Source organism: Neodiprion fabricii, chromosome 6 (assembly GCF_021155785.1).
Source record: "Neodiprion fabricii isolate iyNeoFabr1 chromosome 6, iyNeoFabr1.1, whole genome shotgun sequence".
Lineage (NCBI taxonomy): Eukaryota > Metazoa > Arthropoda > Insecta > Hymenoptera > Diprionidae > Neodiprion > Neodiprion fabricii.
In genome coordinates, this window is record NC_060244.1 from 30,307,665 (window position 1) to 30,324,395 (window position 16,731).

General features: G+C 39.4%; 3 protein-coding genes and 1 long non-coding RNA gene across 7 annotated transcripts; 2 read left to right on the plus strand and 2 right to left on the minus strand.

Moving 5' to 3' along the window:
• Nucleotides 1-275: 275 nt before the first annotated feature.
• LOC124184380 (protein CREBRF homolog) lies at nt 276-4,412 on the minus strand. Its single transcript, XM_046574008.1, has 5 exons — nt 2,605-4,412; nt 1,987-2,403; nt 1,411-1,902; nt 1,208-1,330; nt 276-1,034 (listed from the first exon to the last, which is right to left on the minus strand). Exons 1-5 carry the CDS (start codon nt 3,233-3,235, stop codon nt 940-942), a joined length of 1,758 nt encoding a protein of 585 aa, XP_046429964.1. The 5' UTR covers nt 3,236-4,412; the 3' UTR covers nt 276-939.
• LOC124184376 (mitochondrial proton/calcium exchanger protein) lies at nt 4,402-10,018 on the plus strand. Its single transcript, XM_046573999.1, has 8 exons — nt 4,402-4,480; nt 4,591-4,860; nt 5,616-6,085; nt 6,176-6,346; nt 6,712-7,023; nt 7,132-7,611; nt 7,803-8,240; nt 8,330-10,018. Exons 2-8 carry the CDS (start codon nt 4,803-4,805, stop codon nt 8,759-8,761), a joined length of 2,361 nt encoding a protein of 786 aa, XP_046429955.1. The 5' UTR covers nt 4,402-4,480; nt 4,591-4,802; the 3' UTR covers nt 8,762-10,018.
• On the minus strand, nt 9,298-10,554 carry LOC124184393. Of its 2 annotated transcripts, XR_006871185.1 has the most exons (3): nt 10,451-10,554; nt 10,280-10,367; nt 9,298-10,045 (listed from the first exon to the last, which is right to left on the minus strand). It is a non-coding gene; the product is annotated as an uncharacterized LOC124184393 (long non-coding RNA). The 2 variants fall into 2 exon arrangements; XR_006871184.1 differs by having other exon boundaries at nt 10,280-10,548.
• Nucleotides 10,555-10,714: 160 nt separating this feature from the next.
• On the plus strand, nt 10,715-16,649 carry LOC124184379. 3 transcript variants are annotated; one of them, XM_046574005.1, is made up of 7 exons: nt 10,715-10,875; nt 11,846-12,145; nt 12,577-13,055; nt 13,336-13,641; nt 13,837-14,248; nt 14,457-15,108; nt 15,274-16,649. In XM_046574005.1, exons 3-7 carry the CDS (start codon nt 12,627-12,629, stop codon nt 15,332-15,334), a joined length of 1,860 nt encoding a protein of 619 aa, XP_046429961.1. In that variant the 5' UTR covers nt 10,715-10,875; nt 11,846-12,145; nt 12,577-12,626; the 3' UTR covers nt 15,335-16,649. The 3 variants fall into 3 exon arrangements, with proteins under 3 accessions (XP_046429961.1, XP_046429962.1, XP_046429963.1); XM_046574006.1 differs by having other exon boundaries at nt 13,336-13,608; XM_046574007.1 differs by having other exon boundaries at nt 10,716-10,875; nt 12,656-13,055.
• Nucleotides 16,650-16,731: the final 82 nt, after the last annotated feature.

Sequence of the window (16,731 nt, forward strand, 5' to 3'; positions counted from 1 at the left end):
GTTTCAAATTTGGAGCGCTGTAGTTACAATCAGTTCTGATCGATTTTCAGTTAAGTGTCAGTTTGGCTATAGGTTGACATATATTTCAGATTGTATATCATTATATAATAAGATATATTTAATAAAATATTTAAAAACCAAAAGTCATATATATATATATACAGCAATATATATATATATGCTACCAGGGATCGCTGCCAGAGCAATTTCCCAATCTATTAACTAAAAACTACTGTTCTGTTTGCGACGCGTATAATAATAGTATACATATATACTTATGTATATCGCCGTATAAATCGATTTTTTTTTCAGCCATTTAAATATTGTAGCAGGTATAGAGTTACTTTTTGAGGTAGACCAAGTCAACTACATTTCTGTATCCGAGGATCGTGTCGGCTGGTTTTATTATTCAGTATTACATTTTACACAAAATTCGCTCTCTCAAGATATTGTTTCCCATAAATTACTTCTCGAATAGAAAATCAACAATGCTGTATTACCTACATCTGATGTAGACCCTCGAAAATAAATATAAGCTAGTTAAACATTTTATTGCCAGTTTCCGAAAATACATAGAATATAAACTGAACTATCTTCCATTGCGTGGGAAAACAGTAATTTAATGTTTCAATTTACCAAAAAAACGCGGAGAAGGAATAATTACGAACGTTGAAGCGAGAGTTGAAGGTATTCATAGTGAGATACCGCAAAGGAATTAAACGTGGTTTTCTCTAAATTTTACGGTCCTCGGATACACATACGTTTATAGGTAACGTAATATACATTACTACACTAATGATAAGTAATAAATTAATAGTTATTTATCGTGTCATTTTATAATAACAAAAAATGTAGCCTTGCTTTCGCATGTATTCCATAAAATCTTTCGTGCTCTGTACATAGTTGAACGAAACACATAACGATGAAAACAACTGTATACTAAAAATCATCAATTCCTCCATCGGGCACCCCAGCTCTGACCTTGTCCAACACTTTATTGACGAATTCGGTGGTTTGGCCGGCGATTCGCACCTCTTCATTTGGAATACATATAAAGATATCATTAATATAACGTCATGCCTCTCGTGATCAAAACATGTTGAATATGTTACGCGCTGTTACATTTGAACTATAGCAGTGCACTTTATGGTTGCAAGGCATTGCCATATTTCAAGTTACAGTGAGACTGAAATAGTTGCATACTCACTAGTTGCTGCTTTGCAGATTTTTTCCATTTGTCGAGTCAGTTCTTCCTGTTTCTCTGGATTAGCCTCAATCAATTTTGCAGCTAAAGTTTGCTTTATCTGAGCGATGCCATGAATCAGTCGTCCTACGGACAATTAATAATCTCGATGTTAGTAATCAGCCGAATTGTAAAAATGACTGTCGTCAATTCAATGATAAACTCACTGTGCTCCTGCTCCAAACCATGCAACTTAATCTTGTTGGCTTCGTGTTGAGCCTTTTTTTTCAGACGACAGGCACGTGATGCGAGTTTGTTCTTTTCTTTGCGCGTTTTGGGCCGAACATTAAAGGGTAATTCCGAGACTGGCGTCATATCGTTTATAACGCTTGAAAGTTTATCCAACTCCCGTCCAATGCTGCAGAGCTTCCTGGGATTCGGCGTCAGGTCGTTTCCATCACCTTTACGAGCTTTACCACTGTGCTTTATGCCTCTCAGAGCGCAATGCGGACTAAATACCGGGTCTGTGGCCTCGTTCAACACATGCGGATCCTCTAGTCGGGCCCGAGCTACCAGCCTCTGGCCCTTTGGGCCTTTTGCCTGCACGTTGTACTGCCAAAAATAGCGCTCCTTCTTACTGTGCCTACTCTCTCTGTTTCCGTCACCAGTACCAGCTACTTTGACGCCCCTTTGTTCCTCGACATCGCTACCGCCGGAGTCTGAAAGCCATGATTGAGGTCGATAGAATTTGGACACTTACAATAGAATCAAAATCAAAGGAATTCGGGTGTCAAAAGAACTACCATTGTCGGAACTGTAGTCATCATAGTGGTCGCTATCGTCATCGCTGTCTTCATATTCCTCATCATGACTGAAAGGATCAAGGTGACTGAGGGGATCTGGGCTGAGTGCCCCACCGGTACTAAGACTGCTGGTAGAGCCAGCTTCTGCCAGTCCCAAGCTGCCTGTGCTTAGTAGGTGCTGTCGGGGCTCCCTCCGAGCCCAGATTTGTTCCAATCCTATAGTTTGGGAAGGTGCAGACATTGATAATCGGGAAGATTTTGGTTTTCCCCCCATTACCAATACTGGATCTATCTGTCCTCGCATTGGGCTAGTTGTTGGGTTATCAACCTTTCGCATCAACAATTCATGAAGCGTAGACTGAGCTGGATTCCGAGGTACTAAGTGGGGTGACGTTGACGAACTTGCTGTTGAACTGCCTGTAAAATGAGAAAATCTTTGAAGGTACCTGTCAACTGAAATATGGTTTTGAATAAATATAATAAAGGTGAATTAAATCTGCTGTTGAAGTTGCGGAATTTCAAGCTGACTTTGTTAAATGTGACAGCTTCAACCGGGACTTATCGCCTGTCCATGGAACTTTATGAAATATTTCAAATATAATTGAATTACAATAGTACCTGCTACATTACTTGTTCCTGGACTAGGATATGCTGGGGGACTGGTTGTCTCGGCTGTTTCCATAAGACTGATACCACCATTCGTGTGAAAGCCAGAGGAAGAGTTCTGCGAGTTGTGAATATTGCGATACAAAGGGCCAGATTGTGGAAAACTACTAGGAGCAAAATTGGATCCACTCCCAAAGAGGGAGGTGGAGGATTGTGTCAAATCATTACACATCTTGAGTGGCTGATTCTGTTCTTCGGGCAGTAGTAAATCGTCAAAGTTTAAATCGCCAAGTAAAGTATCATCGTTAGCATTTAATTCAGCAAGTGTGGGACCTTGGAATAAGTCAGCCTTGTCAACTTGAAATATATCGTCATCATCCATCTTGAATGACGTATCCAGCTGATCAGGGTCTATCTTAAAGGGTGAAATCACGTGGTCCGGTCTGGACCCCCAAGCTGACGGGGCGGTCAACGGAGAAGGTGAGAATTGGTCATAGACACCTCTAGTACCTCTGTGCCCACAAGGTATCGGGACAGAAGCGGATGACGGCACCATTTCCTGCGCTGGTTCCTGTTTTATAAGTCCGTCAATGGTGCTGCCCCCGAAGCCGAGAAGGAAATCCGAATAGGTTGAGTCGCCCATTTGTATTTAGATGTCGAGAGAGTATTATCGAATAAAAAAATAAGCGAAGTAAAGGAATATGAATAATGATTGGGTGTCTGGTTTTATTTAGTCGGTTGAGATATCGACCTGCACATCTTGATGATTCATTACATTTCACTCAGTGGCCAAATTTATTATTATTTTTCTACCGTAGGGAATCTGGAATAGTTTCGAGAGTGAATGACCTGTCAGTGAATTTAGCAACAACAGCAACTGTAATCAATCGTGATACAGTAGACAACACGTTATTTGGGCTAAGTTTGTGTCCCGATCTCTTATTGGCTGATAGATAAGAGCAAGTCTCTATGAGAGTTGTAACAATAAGAACAGGATGTTCCGCACAAGTTCGCGTGACAATGGTAACGAAAACGCCAAGACTGGAAAAGACCAAGTTGAGTGGCTGGTTAACGATTGAAGAAGACAATGGAACGTCTTATATGCCGTAGATTAGAAAATGAATGTCGTCAAATAAAATTGTTTCTGTTCTCTTCTCTGAATTCTGTCTCGATGTTGATGGCAGAACTATAAGCACCAGGATCACATAGTGGTTCCGTGTTCACCTCCCTTACGCATGACCGTGACTTTCAATCAGCAAATATTCGCCGTGACAACATCGCGAAATCAAGGAAAATCTTTTTATTTTGCAAAATTATATTCAGCAGCGGTGATTCATTTGTTTTGTAGCTTCCGACACACACAGCACATACGTAGAACACTTGTCCACGGAGTTTTGTACAACTATTGGACGCGCTAAGCAACGTCGTTGTTAAACTTTCAAGAGTAGAATTCGCCTGTTGTTGTTTTGCCACGAGATCATGAGAAAAATATCCCAAAGTTTTGCATAAACGGAAAAAGGTCACATGAACGCGATCAATCGGAGGAGAGATTCGACCAATCAGCGATTCGCGTGCCACCTCACTTAGGAGAATCTAGAAACTGACCGCACGGAAATCGTTTATTTTTTTACTGTAGATAATCGCGATCCGGTACTGAACCCGGATCACATACATCTTCATCGACATCCTGAACAAAACCCAACCGGGCGTGTTCTTTGCTTTCAATAATTTACACCGATGCGCGACGTCGATATGAAAATAAACATTGTAACACGAAGCTCGTTTTTACTTGGCACTAAACGTAATGGCGGCTTACATTGGACATCAGCGCGCTTTCAAAAAAAATCGTTATATTTCATCATCCGATATGTTCCATCCTATTCAAATGGTACGTCACGATTCAACTAACGTCCGTCAATAACAGCATTAATAAGTCTAAACGCGATTGAAGGAAGGGTGCGACAATGGATAAATAAAATGTGAAATATTTTGTTCTAGTAGTCCGAAAAATACAGATTCACGGTGAGCAACGTTGCGCGAACAAAATTCCAGACAGAGGTGGAGAAGAAACGCGTCAGAACTGCGAGGTCTCAGCTGATTTGACTAGTAGGAAACTTCATGCTGGTCCGAAGATTTGTGATGGCTGTGTCTTATCGTGTTTTCATGAGGAACACGGTCACAAAAAAGTTAGAAAAAATACATAGTTCGTAATGTATCCATTATTTTATACCCGTACAACGATGGCTGTACGATCCAGCGTATTCAATCGTACGTATAAAATACTCTGTTCATCATTAATACTGTATTCATTTTACCGTACATGTGCCGTCAACTTGATCGCTTACAGGGACACGATACGTGCCATCTCATGTTTATGTAACATGGAAACGCGTGTATTTCACGACTATTTATACCACTGACGGGCATCATATTTTCGTTGGTTTTCTTTTAGTGTATCCGCGTCAAGTTTTTCCCAGATTCACTCTATCGATTGTGTGCATTAGCTATGCGAATTGTTGACCTAGGTTAGGTTTCAATACATCTAACAGGTGATCGGAATCGAATCGGCCCTGTCATTATATTTCATTGCCGGTTTCGAAAATCCATACGATTCGTATGTTACAACAAGAAGTCAGATGTTATATACATATGTAAAGCAATTAGCCAAGTTTGGCACATACTTATACATAAAATTCGAAAGCAAGTCGAATTTCAACAGCTGTACGAGACTCTTCAATACGATTTATTTCCCATCTATTACTTTTGTTGAATGTCACTCGATTTTCATCTCATCTTCTTATCTAGTGAAATATTCGCAAACATGTTTGTACTTTGATCCATTAAATCTAAAAACAGTAAGAGTGGACTGTTTTTAATGAAATCATTATTTCATTTACGTGATAAATGTGATTTTTTTTATTGCGACATCTTTTACTTTGATCCATCCGTAACACACTAGTGTCATAAGATACCATTATAGATCCCGAGTTGTTTATTTCACTTTGTTTCTTGCTTCTTCCCAGATGGATGCTACTGTAAAACATGGTGTGGGCACTATCGTAGTCTTAACTATGTCACACCAGTTTGTTCGAGTACGAGAAGTTTCCAAACATTTTCTAAACCTGTAGAACCGCTGCTAACAAGTTATCATCCTATAAACCATTTATACATGCAAAATCGAAATTTTTACGTGTCTCTGACATGGAACGGGCATCAAGAGCACTCTTCTAAAGTTGAAGAAACAGTAAAAAACATCAAGGAGCAAAAGGAGCAATCGGAAAAAGATAAGCTCACTACTGGTGCAACAAATACAGTAGCCGAATCCCCAACAAAAGCTATCGCTGTAAAACGAACGATCTGGCAAAAAGTGAAAGCAGAAATACAACATTACTATCATGGGTTTCGATTGTTGGGACTAGATATGAAGATTTCAGCAAAATTGATATGGCGCATTCTACGTGGAAAAGACTTGAGCAGAAGAGAGCATAGGCTGGTAGGTTCGGACTCTGTCTTAGGATGAGAATAAAACCTCATTTGATTTTATTATGCATAGATTGAATACCACAATAATGTTTGCTTTCAGCTCATTAAAACGACGGGTGACGTCTTTAGACTCATACCATTTTCTGTGTTCATAATTGTGCCCTTTATGGAATTGTTGCTGCCAGTAGCGATTAAATTATTTCCAGGATTATTACCATCTACTTTTCAAACTGCAACTGAGAAAGAAGATAAATTGAAACAGGCACTGAAGGTAATGCTATTTTCCTTTGTAATCATTGAATGCAGAGTTTTCTATCAAATATTCTGATTTTGTCCACCTTAGAAGAAGAAATGTTGTCCAACTATTAGATTATTTTCCAGATATACGAGCTAGAATAAGTACAAATTATACCGGAGATCTATCTGTTTCAATTAGATAAAATTTCACTAGTTTAAGTAGTTTTTATTATCGGAATTCAAAGGTCTGATTGTTAATTAACAGAAGCAGCCATGATTGAGTATGGCAATATATAGTCTATTGTCATTAGTGGATACTGACTTATAATTTATGTTACGTATTGACTATCCTATATGGTAAAATTTAAGCTATCCTTCAACTAATCATATTATTCCTAGGTCAAACTAGAGGTAGCCAAGTTTCTACAAAAAACACTGGATGATATGGCCGTGCAGTCGTCAGATCGAAACTCAGAAAAAGCTAAGGAATTCAGTGACTTTTTCTATAAAATTAGATTGGGTGCCGTCGTTTCCAATGAAGAAATAATGAAATTTAGTAAACAGTTTGAGGATGAAATAACACTTGATTCTTTATCCCGACCACAGCTGATAGCGCTATGTAGGGTAGTGGATGTACAAACTCTTGGTACCACCAACTTTTTACGCTTTCAGTTGAGAATGAAGTTGAGAAGTCTTGCTGCTGACGACAGGGTATGTTCAATTCTACAAGTATCACCCACTGATACTTAATTTCCACAATTCCTCCTGTGATTGTATCATAGTGCATTCTGTCACTTGACTAAAAAAGTTTTTTGACAGATGATTGACAAAGAAGGAGTCGAATCCCTGACGAGAGCAGAATTGCAGCAAGCGTGTCGAGCTCGAGGAATGAGAGCATATGGAATGCCGGACTCAAGGTTGAGAGAACAGTTAGCGCAATGGTTGGATCTGAGTCTTGGTGAAAAGGTACCTCCAACGCTATTACTTTTGTCACGCGCACTCATGGTTTCTGACACTATTCCTACTTCCGACAAACTGAAAGCTACTATATCGGCACTACCTGATACTGTGGTGACCCGTACAAAGGGTGCTATCAGTGAGAAGGAGGGTAAGGTCGATCACCGAACGAATATCGAAATTATCAAAGAAGAAGAGCGTAAGATTGAAGAAGAAAGGCAAGAGAAAAGAGAGGAGCGGATTCCTAAACCATCTATGATTGATCTTACTCTTCAAAACCAAGATGAAATCACTACTAAAGACGTCAAAGTCTTGGAGCAAGCTTTAGACACTCTTGGCAAGGTATGTAGAGGCCACTTAATTACAAATTTTTTCACCAACTCGCTGGGAAACCAACTTAGATGAACCACAATGAATAAAATCCTTTCTCACAACCCGTTTACCAAGAGTTCATAAGATTGCTCTTATTTAACTAAGGCAAAAATAATAAATTTAGGAAATATGTCATAATTATTTCCCTGGGTTTTTACTAGGAAAAACAAATGGCCGTGGAAAAGGAAGAAATAAAGGAGCTTAAAGAAGAAATGGCCGAATATCAAGAAGATATTCAGGAACTGTACAAAATGAAAGCTCAAGCAAAGGGAGAGGCTGATATAGAAGGGTTGAAGGTGTCAAAGGGAGCGAAACGCCTGTTTACTAAGGTGAACAAGATGATTGGCAAAATGGACGCAGTTTTGGCAGAGCTTGAGCAATCTGAAAAGAAAATTAAAGAGAAGATAGAGGGACTTAGTTCAGAGGAGAAAAAAGATTCGCATGTGACTGCAGAGCTCGTTAAGATAGACGAACTAATCGCAGCTATAAAACGAATACAAAGTGTTCCCGATGATTCTCGGTTAACCAGAATTGCAGAAATTCTTGGAAAGATTGACGATGATCGTGATGGTGCCATAAAAATTGAAGATGTACTCCGGGTAAACATCATCGTTTCATAAGACAATCTATTTTTTGATTCATTTTCCTAGTGTGCTTGGTTGGTTGTTAATTTTCATTCCCATGGCAGGTGGTGGAACTGATCGGGCAAGAAGACGTGAAACTCAGCAAAAAACAGATGGATGAGCTCATCGAACTAATGGACAAAGAAGAGGTCCTCGAAATAGAGGAGCAAATCCAAAAAGCACTGAAGAAAGTAGGAACAGAAACGAAAGAAGCAACAGAGCCGATACATGAAGAAGTACCAAAAATCGTACCGGCATCTTCGCAAGCAGAATCAGTTGAAGGCAATGCAACTGTTCAAGCAACAGGGACAAAAATTACAAATGTGGAAACCAAGACAGACAATAAAAGCACATCTTCAAATGAGAGAAGTGAGCTGTCGCAACAAACGTCGGTTATGAAACCAGAAAGTAGAGACGTGAGGGATCCTACCGTAACAACAGTTACATCGAGCGTTCCGCCTCCTCCAAAAAAAGCAGAAGGTTCTAAACAACTGTGATTTCATTTAAATGAACCCAATATATTATAAAGTCATTTAAATTCGGGGCCCAGACAGTTGAACTGAAACGGAAAATAATGCCAGTGTTTCTAAAAACGCGTTTTGGTGTCCGTGAGTCTGGCGCTTCTTCGAGCCAGTGATATTCACTATATGATAATCAACGAAAAATGATGAAATGCAAGGTAGAAGTTGCCGCCGACCTTTAAACACGTGGTATTACAGAACAATAGTAGATTTCCATGAACATAAGATCGTGTATATTCCCTCTTCTGTCCTGTTATTTGTATGGAATGGTGACAGTCATTTTGTAATTTGTATAGATTGTAAAGCAGGAGTCATCCACGTGTAACTTATTCGTAATCCATAATTTAAACGAGTAGAGCATGAGGTAAATGCAGGCAGGAATGGCAGGGCGGCAGTGCGGGTGAGGGGAATAGTATTACGGTATTTACTACTCATTCTCTGAGTGACAATATGCATGCGCTGGCCACAAACATGTGTCGCTTATTAAAATTGTATGATTTTTTTATTACGAAAATTACGAAAAAAGTTTTGTTATCTCGTAACGGAGGTATCATTCCATGTTTCCGAAATTTAGTCATCACCACTGGATACCAAGCAACTGCTTTGTTTATAAACCAGCTTCAGCGGTTGAGTGAAGGATTATAGTTTCATGTTACATACGCAAATTTGCCTGGGGTACATATTGCACACATTAAACGAACGTGCAAGTGCATAGTGCAAGATGTACACATTGTAACCATATAATCCATGAAGTAAAATTGTTATAACTCATTTCATAAATGTACTACCTGCTATATTAAAACGAGAGTAAGTCAACATATATTTTCGATATTTTCATTCGTACTATTTGGTCGCAATTTTAGTGTAAAACAAAGAATCTTGTACAGTATCACAGATATCTATGCTGTTTTATTGAGTGCTTATTGTCACCAATGTATATTACACACAGGGCATATTTCTTGAAGCGAACACTTCAAGAAGTATTCCCTGTGCATATTCAAATATATGGTGAAGACTAATTGTAATATGAAATTAACATTTTATGCTATGAGCCAATAATAATAATCTTACTCTCAAGCTTAAGAAACTAGGTATGTGTATTAACACAAGCACAAAACCTCAGGTTTGTCTGTGGTACCACAGGTCTGAATTGCTAGACATATTTACTACTTAAGAGATTGTATAGGTAAATAAATCATGTCGCTGTACCCGCGTCATCTGTTCATAAATGTAGAAAATTCCGAGTGGTTCAAGGTGTATCTAATTTAAAAAAAAAACCACCATTTTAATAATTGTATTTTCAGCATATGACCATGAGGGGCAAAAAAATATTGCAAGTGTCGGGAAATAAGAGCACGAAGTTAATAACTAAACATTGGAATCCTAGGCTTCTGTCAAACTGAGTTAATACAAGTTGTCAAGTGAAACGTGCCCTGTGTAAAGATCGCGCAAGCGTATCGAAGCTACTGAAACCATCGGTACACCCATGTATACCTATAATCAACCGGAATACCCGTCACACCGTAAAATCCTCTGTATCCGTACTCCGCGCTCTCTCATTCGCTGATGAAAATGTTGCAATCTGTTCCGTAAATCCAGGTTTAACTTTGCAATGGAAGTGTTTCTGTTTATCTTTCAATTGCTGCTCAGGCAACGCTTACCTACCATGATAAACGCACGTATTGGCACAAGTGTTTGACCGGATCTTCAGTCACGCACAAGCGTTTAGCCCGGTCGTACATGATTTCCGCACTCCTCTACATACGTATTGGCAATGTGAGGCGAGGCGAGGCGATACGATCATCGCCTATCATCGCATTGTATTCGACCAAATAGCGATCTACGGATCCACGCGACGGCGAATCGGGGGGGAGGGGGGGGGGGGGGCATCGTCGGCTGCGATCGGACCGCGTCAGCACGAGAGAAGGGGGGGAGGGGAGAAACCGACGAGGCGGCGAGAAGCGTGAAGAAGGGAGCCAGTTGGGAGAACACGGGAGAAATAGCTAGAGCCTAGTGGCCGCCATGTTTTTTACCAACTGGGGTGTGTGAGAGACACGGCCGGGGTGAAAATCATCTCTCAGGACATGCAGGTAATTCTTTTTTTACGTTATATCACAACCCGGAGTACCTGTTCTCTCTAATCAAGCTCTGCGTCGTATATACCGACCGTTTCGAACGCATTACGTCTTGTTTCGCACCTCATTTCTCAAGTTTGTTCGAGCCTGTATGACTCAGGGGAAATGCGTAGCGCAACAAACAAGGTTATTTCTACAAGCTGACTTTTGAAAATACAATCAAACCAGCCTGAGCCCTTAGTAGGCATTGTGTTCCTCGATTTTCTTCTATTTTTTTAAATTATATGTCATTCGTGCAGTTCCCTTGGCGTTCCACTTTCTCCACACAAAAAATATCGCTTTGTTGTGAAATGAGTTTGAGTCATTGCATGTATTGCTCTCAAATGAATGAGATTTGGGTCGATGTACTAGTTGAGTCATAAATTGTTCCTGCAAAATAATTTTCTAGTAGGTATTACCATGATCGATGTACCATGCGACACGTGCATATACTCGAGTATTACTTCTCTAGCAATAATGTATAACCTATGCAGTTATAATTGATCGGTTGTTTTTGAAGTCAGCAGCCAATGTCTGCATGTCTATCTTAGGCAATGCCACTACGAGTCAAGGTCATTCTAGCACACTTGCTAAAGAAAAATAGCATGCCTTGAAGATCTGGGCTGTGAAAATTGGTTCGATATGAAATTAGGAGCGGCCAAGCCATAGCGAATCAAAATTTAAAAAATTCAACGTAGGTAAATATTTATTCTACAAAATTCAGAAGTTGAGGTATATGGTACGGGTTGTACTTTATGCTAGGAATGTATGCATTGAAACACAAGGGAGAACTTTTATATGTATAATTAGTCTTGGTTTGCACAATTTTTATAAAAGGTCTCGAGTTCTTCGGAAAAAATGATCGAATTTGTCGTACTGCGACTCTGACGGTAGCAAGTAATAATAATAATATACTTATTTATTAACTATCTAATTTATTTTCCAGTGTCAACATGGGAAGGAATCAATACTTATCCTTCACTGAGACCTGCCATCCTTGCAGCAACAGGACGCCCACCACCCACCTATTTAAAGAAAATAATCACCAATACTAATAAGCCACAAATCAAACTCAAAGCAATATTGCAACTAACATAACTAAAAGAAATAGCCGAACTGACATAACTTAAGCAAAATAATTCATCGGACACATGAAAACTTAACACTGAAACGACGGGGTGGTGGTTTTGACAAAGTCAATATCCAAAATCTAAAGGAAAGCAATCAGAAATAGAGAAAAGAACAGGTAAGAGTTTTAAATCCCAGGCTTTCAGATCTTCAGATTTTTCAAGTCAGCATAAAATTGTCATGTTTCACTTTCCTTATGGGAAAACTATATATCACTTACATTTAGAAGTAATCAAGTTTCAAATGAAAATTAATTTGATTATTGCAAGAAACGATTATTCGTTTTCAAAATTTGACGATAAAAGCACCGCCCATGGCATCAAAAATAACTATAAAGGGTGTTCGCATAAGATTGACAACAAGCAACATTCGTTGTACTCATGTGAATACTCATTGAATATGCTAGTTCTTGATTTGCTACATGTGATTTGTCTCGGTCACAGAAAATGATAATATTTACCTAGATATTGATGAAATTTTGATAACAGCACGGTATAGACTTTCATGAATATTTATACAATCAGCCATGTATTTGGCACTTATTGTTAGATCAGTAAGATCTCGCCTCTAAAGTGACAATGTCTATGAAATGAGCTGAAATGATGACTGGTAAATGGATGGTAATTAGGAGAGAGGATGATCACCCCGGAAGCAGCAGGGTTTGCTGGAGCTCGGGTTGGAGAGGGATCTATCACGAAGGAATGAGGCACCCTGCACTGCACCTGGCTGGGATCGTGGCATCCCCCAGCGGAGGTGGGGGTGGGATATTTGGCACAGGGGCTGAAGAGGAATTGAGAAAGTGGCTGGAGGTGCGACTAGATGCTTTGGGGATTGACCCTGTAGCCTATTCGCGTTTCGTTCTCAGCCTACTACGACGTCCCGACTCTGTCTTCAGTCCTTGTGACAAGCCAGGAGCTTTTGCAAAAAGTGGCTGCCGTCAATACAGAGCTCCCACGAGACCTCCACCAACCACTGACAGAGAACAGAAACGCGCCGTCATTCAGTGCCTTGTCAGTGCTGCAGATCAGGTATGCAAATTTTATAGTTCTGAACTTTGATATTTAAGGATCAATCGACTTCTACATTGAAAGCTAATAGTAGAAGTTTTCCTCTTAGAAAACGGTTACTTTGAAAATAGTGTAGGCAGCTCGGTAAATTACTTCATTTTTGAAATGCAGGCAGTAAGAAATTCTTTGAAACTGCAAATTGCGATGTCTGAGATACAATTTGATTAACCCCTTCTTGAGATATTGTGGATAAATTATAAGCTGACCTGCTTGATTATTTATAAATCTTTACGAATTGCAGAAGTGTGGAGTTGAGTCACTGGTGGATGAGCTCTGTCTAAGGCTGAGGGAACTGGAGGGAGGAGATTCAAATGATAAAAAAGATGATCGCGAAACGTTAGATGGAGAACCAAAGATGGCGTTAGAGTCACTAACCCCTCGAGATAGAGCCCTCAGATATTACGCAGCATTCCCAGCTCTACAACCTGCCACCCCCAAAAAATTTATTCATAAAAAGGACCGGATTTCCATAAACAATAACAACGCCAACAACTGTAGCAACATCAATAACAAGGCACGCAGTAACAAGAAGACCAAAATGTCCATAGTAAGACTGTCTGGTACATTTTTCATCGTTTCAAGAGCGTGAACATTCACACGTTTGCTGTAGTATGTATAGACTGTGCATTACTTATCCAGAATAAGTATCATAAGTTATAAGTGCTACGGCAAAGGTGTTCAATGTGTTTGAAGATTCGTACATATGTTTATATGCATAATTGCAATTTTCGTAAATTTTAAGGCTATGGAATCGGGGAAATCAGAAGAAAAAGATACAAGTTACGGGTTTGCAAAGTCAATGGAAAAAGAAAGGGACAGCGAAAGAGAACTGGAATTGGATCAATTGCGTCTGGCACAACTTCAGGCAAAGTTTGATCAAAGCCTTGAAGCGCTTTGGGATTCAGGTCCAGGAAATGCTCAGGATACAGCCTCAATTTGGGCAGCTCCCTCTCTTTCCATTCCTTCAGGACCTCTCTGGCCTAGCGATCCAAACGAAGCACCATTTCTTCTGCCATTAGGAAACAATGGTGGCAGCGTTATGGATACACCTTATCAGGAATCCATTATTGACGACTCTCCGCTTATTCCATGGGACATTGACTTGATTGATGTTGGAGACTATGAAGACGAACCTAGCAATAAAGATAAGACAGGTATATATTTTTTCTTTACGGAACAATCATTTTCACGTAAATATGATTAATGTATGCTTCCAACGCATATCACCACTCTAAAACTGTTCAATTCTATTTGCAGGCTTTGCTTTGTAATGTTGATAAAGGTTATAGAATCTGTAGGTCATCAAAAAATATCCTACAACGTGTTTAGATTTTTTCCCTGATGTATTCCTTTCGATTCCAGAGTACAACGTAAACTGGTCAAATTCTATTGCGGAAGGACCTTGGGCCTGGCGTGAACTAGGTGGAAGTCTTGCCACTTTGGGCCACAGCTCAGAGGCAGGTAGCTGTTTCATGCCGGTCAGACCATGCAAGACACCCGTAAAAACTGGGGAGGAAATACGTCCGAGCCATGAAGTCGTCAGTCTTCAAGAACCGGACGAGGATTTGCTGACTTCGGCTCGAACTCATTTTCGACCGATTAAAGAAGATGGGCACTGGGCTGATGGGACTACTTTCCCCGTTAATAACAGTATTGAGAGGGTCGCTTACCGTCGCTCAGATTCGGGACACATACTCTACCTTCCAGGTAGTGAAAGCCCATACATGGAATATCGCGAAAGGACCTCCTCATCCTCGGCTACTAGACCAGCCACGTTGACGTTGAAGTTTCGTGTACGACAATGTGATAAATGTGTACAAACCGAACCAGTACGCTCACCGGCGAAGCGGAGGATTATCTCGAACACGGATCACTTTTGTTATCCCGCTAATAGGGATGAAGAGAGCGATATCGTTAAGGTACCGGAAACGACACAAATAGAAAAGCATTGTTTCACATTTGATCAGTTGGAATGGATTCAACAGCGATTACCTTTACATAACGACAGAAAAAGGTAAGAAGAGGTGAATGGAATAAGAGATTTTTTCAAGGTTTATATCTACGTTGCATCCTCGGCGAAAAAAACTTTTTAGTGTGAAACTTTGTTCATATGAGTATTTATCCCATGATTCGTAGGAATATGAAAGAGGATATCTTTTCTTTTACCTTCTTTTTCCAGAAGGCACAGCAGCAGCTTGAGATGTCGACCATTAGCGACACTGCGACCTCTCACGCTTTAAGGACGATGTCGTCAATGATGATGATAAAGATCAAGATAAAAATACAGATAAATAATTGTGAAATCTTGTTAGGGATTATGGTGATTTAGCGAAGTATTTGAAGTAATCGTAAAATTTCGAGGGGGTGCCCTTGGCATGTGGAATTTGTTATGCATGAACGCAAGGTGACACGTCTCGCCCCCTCCTAAAAGACCACAATCGACTACAGATGATTCCAACTACACGAGTAAGAGTAATTATTCAAACAGTTCGTTATTATTACCCCTTTGATGAGAATACGGGAGGTGGTGAAGTAATTCAAAAATCAGAGGTAGAAGAGGAAAATTAAAACTTAAAAAAAAATCAATAAAAAAAAAGAGCAAAAAAATGTATACCCACCTTTGTTAAGGCGAGAGGATTGAAATTAGTAGAGGTAATTTCGGTTTATTTAACTCGTTGACTTTGGTAGTAATTGCGGAAAGATTTTTCCAATATTATTCTACAGTATCTTATCGACTTTTATCATTCGTTAGTAAAAACGAATCAAGATTATTTTCATTTGGCGAATAGAGCGCTGAGCATAAGAAGCGCTTAGATTCAATTATATATTATACGCATATAAAGTTTGTAAAACCAAGAGAAGTGAAAAAAATTATTAAAAAAAAAACTAAAAAAATTAAAATAAACAACAAAAATAATAAATCAAAAACAAATAACATTAAAGTTGAAGAATTGAATAACGCCGTGCACGACGACTTCTGTAAACGTCGTTTTCTGAAAATGCTGTTCTATTATCTTGTTGTTTTCCCTTTATTATTAATTATTATGTTAATCATTATTTCTAATTATAATTTAACTCTGTAGAAGATTAACCACTTGTAATCCACACTCCTGATCCCCCTCCACATCTTCCATTTCCTGAGATCTAAGAGAAAGAACGAAAAAAGCAGCGACTATGTTGAAATGATATGAGAAAACGGAGACGAAAAATGAACGAATGGTTCAACGCAATTAGCACTAACCATACCTCAGTTGAAGAGAATCTGAAAAAGAAGAATGTATAAAAATTTGCACAAATCGGATAAGTATCCGAAACAATATGCAGAATGGTAATACATAAAAATACCTACTAACGTAATTCATAAACGACGGAGATGTGCATGCGACTGAAGTCTATCGAATGAAGGATCAAACAATGATAGACGCGTTCTCTTCCCAAGAAAAATTAATTATAAAAATCGTACGAGAATTAAAGAAGAAAATCCATTTACACAAATGTATTGAATGAGGATCGATGTAACTAGCTGGGAGTAACCAATTAAAAGCATTGCAGACATACGGTGTGTATTGTGTGTTCATTAAGCCTCACCAGAGAGCAATGACAAGATACATCATTGCTGCCCGCGGCTGTCCACTTC

What these genes read in the sequence shown, in the direction of transcription:
- LOC124184376 (XM_046573999.1), top strand. Translation starts at nt 4,803, where the DNA reads ATGTATCCATTATTTTATACCCGTACAACGATGGCTGTACGATCCAGC. An exon ending in GCAGAAGAGAGCATAGGCTG is followed by an intron (nt 6,086 to 6,175) that starts GTAGGTTCGGAC and finishes GTTTGCTTTCAG; the next exon opens with CTCATTAAAACGACGGGTGA. An exon ending in CTTTAGACACTCTTGGCAAG is followed by an intron (nt 7,612 to 7,802) that starts GTATGTAGAGGC and finishes GGTTTTTACTAG; the next exon opens with GAAAAACAAATGGCCGTGGA.
- LOC124184379 (XM_046574005.1), top strand. Translation starts at nt 12,627, where the DNA reads ATGATGACTGGTAAATGGATGGTAATTAGGAGAGAGGATGATCACCCC. An exon ending in AGAAGACCAAAATGTCCATA is followed by an intron (nt 13,642 to 13,836) that starts GTAAGACTGTCT and finishes GTAAATTTTAAG; the next exon opens with GCTATGGAATCGGGGAAATC. An exon ending in TAGCAATAAAGATAAGACAG is followed by an intron (nt 14,249 to 14,456) that starts GTATATATTTTT and finishes TTTCGATTCCAG; the next exon opens with AGTACAACGTAAACTGGTCA.
- LOC124184380 (XM_046574008.1), bottom strand. Translation starts at nt 3,235, where the DNA reads ATGGGCGACTCAACCTATTCGGATTTCCTTCTCGGCTTCGGGGGCAGC. An exon ending in TGGTTTGGAGCAGGAGCACA is followed by an intron (nt 1,331 to 1,410) that starts GTGAGTTTATCA and finishes AATTGTCCGTAG; the next exon opens with GACGACTGATTCATGGCATC. An exon ending in AATCTGCAAAGCAGCAACTA is followed by an intron (nt 1,035 to 1,207) that starts GTGAGTATGCAA and finishes TTCCAAATGAAG; the next exon opens with AGGTGCGAATCGCCGGCCAA.